This window comes from Giraffa tippelskirchi, chromosome 6 (genome assembly GCF_054371585.1).
Source record: "Giraffa tippelskirchi isolate mGirTip1 chromosome 6, T2T-mGirTip1v1.2.pri, whole genome shotgun sequence".
Lineage (NCBI taxonomy): Eukaryota > Metazoa > Chordata > Mammalia > Artiodactyla > Giraffidae > Giraffa > Giraffa tippelskirchi.
This window is the reverse complement of record NC_137280.1, coordinates 75063849-75070887: the sequence shown is the minus strand read 5'-3', so window position 1 is coordinate 75070887 and position 7039 is coordinate 75063849. Positions and strand designations below refer to the sequence as shown.

The 7039-nt window shown below is 66.3% G+C and overlaps 1 protein-coding gene across 4 annotated transcripts in view; it reads right to left on the bottom strand.

The window, feature by feature from the left end:
* Nucleotides 1-423: 423 nt before the first annotated feature.
* The window catches only part of ADGRB1 (adhesion G protein-coupled receptor B1), a 63362-nt gene continuing 56746 nt past the window's right edge, over nt 424-7039 (bottom strand). For 3 of the 4 annotated variants that reach the window (XM_081503983.1, XM_081503984.1, XM_081503985.1), the window contains exons 26-30: nt 5793-5832; nt 3218-3921; nt 2092-2127; nt 1812-1916; nt 424-1216 (exon numbers count right to left, since the gene is read on the bottom strand). In XM_081503983.1, the coding sequence (XP_081360109.1) occupies nt 1019-1216; nt 1812-1916; nt 2092-2127; nt 3218-3921; nt 5793-5832 (1083 nt within the window). In that variant the 3' untranslated portion in view covers nt 424-1018. Of the gene's footprint in view, nt 1217-1811; nt 1917-2091; nt 2128-3217; nt 3922-5777; nt 5833-7039 lie in introns of all 4 variants that reach the window. The other variant, XM_081503987.1, reaches the window with a different exon arrangement.

The following is a 7039-nucleotide window of genomic DNA, read 5'->3' as shown; positions in this document are numbered from 1 at the left end:
AAATGCACGTCTCCTTTTTGGGCAGGAGGCCTCTGTCTACTGCCTCTCGGGGCCCAGGGGGTCTGCCTGGCTGGTAGAGCCCTGAGGCTCCCTGCGGTGTGGTGCACAGCCCTAGGGTGAGTGGATCTGCACCACCACCCCCCCCGCCCAGCCCCCGCCCCAGCCCCACAGGTCTCTGGCCAGCTCTCTGTGGAGGCTCAGGGTGCCCCCTGCTGGAAGCACAGGAGAAAGGCAGGACCTGGAGCATCCACTCGCTCAGCCAGCCTTTCAGAGTTCAGGCTGAGAAGCAGGTGGGCGCGAGCCCCCAGGCCTCCCCAGCCCTCCCCACCCAGGTGGAGGGCCACCAAGGTCTGCGAAGACCACCGCCAGCCCGCCAGGGTCCTGGTGTGCATGCCGCACAGAGGAGAGACATGCAGAGAGGACTTGGGTTTTTAATTCATTTTATTGAAGAAAAGAAAAGGAGAGAAAAAATAGATTCCCCACCCCTGTTTCTTCCCGGAGTGGGCTTCTGCTCCTGGCCCTGGATGGCGTAGAGGAGAGGGCTGTGCTCTCCGCCTGGGTCTGGGAAGGGGCACCCAGGCCCTGGAAGGGGTTGGGGGGGGGCTGGCTGCTTCCGAGGGGTGGGGGTGTCTAAAAAACGGTGCCAGGCCGGCCAGGCCAAGCAGGCTGGTCCTCTGCTGCAGCAGCTCAGGCGGGCATCCCCGGGGATGCTGGCCGCACCCGGCCTGGCCGTTGTCCGCGGCTGTCTGCCCGCCTGCCAGGGCTGGGCCTGAAGAGGGCAGAGTCTGAGGCACCTTCGGCCTCCAGAGCCCTGTGCCCACGGGGGCCGCTGTCTCCTGTCCCATCTGGCTCTGGTCCCAGCACTGCGGGCCTCTGCCTGGCCGCCGTCCGAGCGCCCTGAGGCTGGGGTGCGGGCCTCGCCCACCACCCACGAGCGTGTCTGTGCCCGTCCTGCGGCAGAAGCGGGCAGAGCAGCGTCCCTCGTCCGTGGCCCGGTGCGTGGCCGCCGCCCGCCCGCTCAGACCTCGGTCTGGAGGTCGATGATGTCCTGGCCCACCAGCGGGATGGTGGCGCCAGACTTCTCCCACTCTACGCTCCGCAGCTCCAGCGGGGACGGCGGGAGCGGCTCCAGCTCCTTCTTCACCCAGGCGGGCGGCCCGTGCGCTTTCCGGAGGCTCTCCCAGGGCCGCTTGTTGGGCGTCTGCTGCTTTTCTGGCTGCTGGCCAGTGGGCAGTGGATGGATGGGGACCCGGTTGGAGAGACGCAGAGCAGATGGGCCGTGGAGAAAAGGAGGCAGGCCGTGAGGAAGGGACCGGGCGGGAAGGTGCAGGAGGCAGGGAGACCCCAAGCACAGAGTGCGCAGCCCGGGAGCAGAGCCTTTCTTGGACCGCACAAGGGCGGCGACCCCCACCACTGGGTAAAGGGCGTGGGAGTGACCTGCAGGGAAGGACAGCCGGAGGCCCCTACCCGCTCAGCACCTCTGCCTTGGCTTCTGCCCGGGGCTGGGGGGCAGCCTTGCCCAGGCTCGCCCAAGACAGGGTCAGCCCAGCACGCTGCCTACCCTTCCAGCTGGCCCTGGGACTGACCCATCCGCCTGCCCTGTCCCTCCAGGGTCTAGCACGGGCTGGGCGAGACCAATCCTCGGGAAAGGCTGAATGAATGAATGAATGAAGTAGGACCAGAGGAAGCAAAGAAGGGCATACCTAAGGGCTCACCTAAGGGCTCACAGCCCTGCCCCACTCTCGGCTCCGCCCCAAAGGCCCACCCACGCCCCACTCTCGGCTCCGCCCCCAAAGCCCCGCCCTCCAGACCTTGCTGTCTGGGCCCAGCACATCCTTGTCCTTCTCCGCGTGCTGTAACTTTCGGTTCAGGTCCTGGAACATGTCCTGGTGCCGCTTCCGTGTGTGCATGATTTTCTGCAGGAGGAGGCGAGGCAGCGAGCCATGAGCCAGGAAAGGGGCTGCCCTGGCCCCGCCCAGACAGGCTCCTGGGGACTGGGCTCCCGATGGGGGGCGGTCCTTCTCCCCAGCCCCTCCCCGCCTTCTGTAAGGCCTGGGCCTGGTGATGGGGACAGGGTACACCAGGACCCACCTCAAAGTCCAGTTCCGCATACCGCGATTTCCGCCGCTGTGGGGAGAAGGGATTGGTGTACACTGGCAAGCATACCCTTAGATCCCCCAGACCATGAGCTCCTGCCAGAGGCTGAGGGAGGCCAGGGACACCCTGTCCCGGCCCACCCTCGTTCCCCGCTGGGCCCTGGTGGACACACCTCCGACTGCACTGAAGCTATGGCTCTCAGTACCCTGGGCCCATGGAGGCTACTCTGCCCGGAAACACCCGGCGCCCAGTGGGGGCTCCGGGAAGAGGGTGGATAGGAGAGCCGCCGGAGGGCAACGACAAGCCCAAGGCCCCAGAAGGCAACAGCAGGCTGTGGGTGAGCCCTCACGCACCTTCTGGCCCATCTCACGGCCAGCGCCAGGGCTGGCAAGGGTGTCCAGTTTAGGCAGCCCAGGATGCGTTCCCAGGGACAAGGAGACCGCGACACAGGGTTATAGCGCTTCTGGACGGCCATACAACTGGAACCCCGGGACTGAATCACCCGAAGCACGCGCCAGGAGGTGGGAGCCCGGACTGCAGAGAGTGGGGCTCCCCGAGGGTGCTGGGCCTGGCTGGCCCCCCCAACCCGAGCCCTTGTCCTACAGGCTGAGCAGGGCTTGGGGGTCAACTCCAGGTCTCAGGCTGGTCTAAGGGGGGGGCGTGCTGCTCAACCACAGAAGGGGCTGGACTCAGTGTCCAGGCTGAGGGCTCCTGAGCCCTGTGCGATCAGCGAGACCACCATTGAGGGCGACCACCTGACTAGCCATCTCTTCGGCACAGACAAGACCGTGTGGGCCTGGCAGGCCCCAGGAGCAGGGCTGGAGGGAGGCAGATGCTGCCCCCCCAGGCGGGGCCCTGACACACGCCAGGAGGGCAAGGGGGAGGCAAGCTTGCCCCAGTCCAGGCCTCGGGTTGCCATCCTGCCAACAGGGCTCCTTCCCACAGAAGAGACGCTGGCCTCCCAGCTTCCCAGGCCTGGGCTCCCTGAGGCTGGCTGCCACCCTACCTGGATGCCCCGCACCCCCAGCTGAGCCGTCACCTAAACCTGCAGCGCCAACATGCCCGTGCCTTGCCCGCTAGTTTCCCCTCATCCTGGGAGCGGCTCCCTGGCCCCCCTTACCTCCAGGGAGCTCACGGACAGCGTGGAGACATTCTCAGTCTTTGTCACGGGTCCCGTGCTGGGCCCCTGGTGGGCAGCAGGCTCCCCGGGCTCCCCCAGGCCGGGGGGTGCCGGCTCCAGGGGGGGCGGCGGGGGCAGGGGCTGCTGGGGTGGTGGAGGTGGTGGGGGTGGGGGCGGTGGGGGCTGGGTGGGGGGCGGCTCAGGGGGCCCGCTGCCGGGGGGCTGGCGGGAGGGTGGGCTGCGGGCCGGGAGCCCGGCATCGGGCGCCATGCTGAGATGGATGAGGCGTGTCTGGGGCATCTGGTCGATGTGGATGCTGTACTTGGGCTCCTCTGGGGGCTTGGGCCGCAGCGTGGCCGTGGCCGTGGGCAAGATCACGTAGCTCGTGTCCAGGGCCTTCTCCTGGGCCCGGCTCAGCTCTGAGTCCAGCTTCTTGAAGATGTCCCCGTCGCCGACGAATGATGACTTGGGTGCCCTGTCCTTCTTGAGGGTCAGCGAGTGGTTGGGGAAGTCGGGCAGGGGCCCACCCGGGCAGCGGGGCGAGCCGTGCAGGTGCAGCTTGGACACATTGGCCGGCAGGCTGTTGAAGTTGGAGGGCGCCTTGGCGTGGGCCAGCTTCAGTTTCTCCTCCTCTGGCAGCGACGTTCGTTTGAGCGTGCCCGTGATGGTGGCTGTGCGGCAGGCTGCAATGTCCTTGTTCAGCACTGTGGGGACAGACAAGGGGGTCAGGGCGGCCGGAGCGGGGTGGCGCCGGGCCCCCCCGGGTCTCAGCTGCTGCCTGATCTGGGCCCCTGCCGGCCCCGTGTTTGGTGCTGTGGCAGCTGGCGCCCCTGTGTGCCTTCAGTGGAGGCTGGCACACAGGGGCGCCTCCCCGCAGAGGACAGACAACCGCCACCCACAGCAGCTGGCGGGCGCGTGGGGGCAGCCCGTGGCGGCGTGGCACACAGCCCCACTGCAGGCAGGACAGCACTCCCAGCCTCTTTGCTTTGCAGCTGCGGGACCAGGCTGCCTTGACCTCCACCCGATCTGGGCTGCGGCATCCCCACTGCCTGCCTTGTCCCTGCTGGTCTGTTTGGCTTCCACTAGCCCATGGAAAACGCAAAGCGACAGGCAGAGCTGCCCACAGCCCACTGAAGCACAGTCCTCGGGAAACCTGCTCTGGACGTAGTGCCCCCCTCTCCACCCCGATGCTGGCACTGGCGGTGGACAGGCGCCCATGTCACACCCTGGCCCAGTGCTCGTCAGCTGCTTCCTGCTTCCTCCTCTGAGCTGCCCAGACCAGTGGGCACTGGCCCACCCTGGTCCACCACCTCCCCAACAGCCAGAGGTCCCAGGCCCCTTCTCTTCTCCACCCCTTGAGCGCCAACACTAGCACCCAGTCTGCAGTCCTGCTCTGCCCCTGGTCCACGCGGCCCAACCAACCTACCAACTTCCCTGCCAAACCTGCTCCCCGCCACTTGCCTCAGGTTCATGTTCGGGAAAGGCCCCCTCACTGCCTCTCCCGTGCGTGTCCCTCCCCTCCGGCTGTCCACCTGGAGCCTGGGTCTAGCCCCGTGGGCCTCCCCTGCGCAGATTCCCTGCAGGCCTCCTGGGCACTCGCTGAGGCCCCCATCTGCCCTGTGCTGGCCTGGGCAAGCCCCTGTGCCCTGGCCACTGGCTCGTCTCGAGAAGACAGGCCAGGCTGGGCCAGGTTACTAATGACAAACAAACTGGATGCTCACAGAGGCCAGCTCCACACACTGGGCCCAAGACCCCAAATGCCCCCAACTCTTGGGGTCACCTCTCAGGGAAGCTGGCACATGAGACGAAAATGGAGCAGGAACCAAGCCAGAGGTCACCTCCTCCAGGAAGCCTTCCTGGTGTCCTTCTGGCAGCACCTGACACTGCCCACCCAGGGCTGGTCCCACCCCTCCCCATGGCTGTCTCTAGAAAACGTGCTCCCAGATGTCTGATGAGAGAGGGGACAGAACCAGCTGGTCCTGCGTAGCCCCAACACCTGGACAGCTTCATTAGGCAAGTGATTCTGTTTTTGCACTTGCTTCCTGGAAGCTCATCACCTGACTAAGGCTTGCTGTTCCCACTGACATCCCCCTCACCTGGAAGCTCGACCAGCCCCACCTCCGTGGATGGACTAACAGTGAAGGAATGAAGGCAACACAGAAGGAAGGCCCATGAGGGAGGGCAGGGGGCAGGGCCACTCCGGGCCTCACAGAGCTGGCTTGGCCATACTGCCCCACAAGAGGGACCGAGGGCTGAGGATGGGGGCATGCTGAGGGCGAGGAGTGGGCCGGGTTGGGGGCAGGGGGGCCCCAGAAGGTGCTCTCCAGTGCTGAGGGCTCCCCAAGCATGGACGCCCCTCCCCTGCCAGGCCTGAGCCTCAGGACGGCTCTCTGAGCCCGCCGCTTCTGCCCTGGGGACCGTGCGGGCAGCCTCGGGGGAGTGGCCAGGGGATAGGGGCATGGAGGTGGTTGGTGGGTGTGATATGAGGACAGACAATGGACAGACGCATGGAGAAAAGAAGAAACAGTGGGCCCAGGCCAGGGCCACCTGTCGCTCTCACCTGTCAGGCGCTCACCTGATCTACAGGCCAGATCCACGTCCTTCTCAAAGTCGGTCTACAAGACAGAGACAGGCAGAGTGACAGCCTGAGGGCGGGCAGGGCAGGGCAGGGCTGGGCTGGACTGCTGCCCTGGCACCACACTGCCTGCAGGCTGGGAAGGAGGGCCGCCCAGGAGCTGCAGCCACACCTCGGAGTGGCATGTGTGATGCTGTGCGTGTGCAAGTTCCGCAGGGCCAAGGGTGTCCACAGGCTCCAGGGTGCCCGTGGGCTGATGTGCTGACACAGAGCGAACCTGTGTGCCCCTGCGGGCCCACGTGTGTGGCTGCGTGCCCGTGCGTCTGTGTGTCTGCACGCACCCCCACACGTGAGCATACTCTCCCTTCTCGGGGGTCTGATCAGGCACGGCTCGCTCACACCCTAGGCCTCCGGTCCATCCAGAGGGATGGGACACACGGAGGGTCCCACACTGGAGCCCCTGCTGCCCCCTACTCGTGTGTCGGGAGGGGTGGGCATCTCCCTTGTGGTCCTCACCACAGCCCTGGGGATGAGGAAGTGGAGGCCGGCTGGCCCGGGACAGGCACAGTGGGGTTGGGATGCAGGCGTTCATGCCAGGGTGGGACTTGGCGCCCTTGCCACAGAACTCGCCCTGCACGCCCCCCAGGCTAGGAGGCGGGGGAGGCGGAAGTGGGTGGCCCCTGCCCCGCCCCCAGGGAGCCCCTCGGGTTGGGGAACCCGGCTCGGGCCACCCAGGCAGGGCAGTGGCCTTCTCCCAGGCCTTGGGGCCCCGGGGGATGGAAGGGCCCTTAGTCAAGCCTGGAGGTTCCTTCCTGGCAAATGTGGAGGCCAGGTTGTCAGAAAGCTCACAAGATCTTTGTCTAGAGGTCAGAGGCCAGGAGAAGTGTCAGGGGATCCAGGACCTGGCTTCCGCCCACCCTGAGCCCCTGCCTCACCCTTGAAAATGCCTCCCTGAGCCTGGCCGTTAGCTTCTGCCAAGGCCCTGCCTGCGAGGTGGCCGGCACCCCGAAGACTGAATGAGCATGTCCCACCTGCCGGGGGCACCCAGTGGGCAGCAGGCACCGAATGACAGCATGGAGAATTCACCCAGGACGTTACCAAGGTTTGAACAGGTGGCTCGGTGGGGCTCAGGGAAGGCTCCCTGGAGGAGGCGACACCTGCAAAGTGGGCAGCGGGAGTAGGCAGGGGTGTGCAGTGCCTGAGACTGGACAATACGTGTAACACAAGAGGACCAAGGAGTCAGGTCC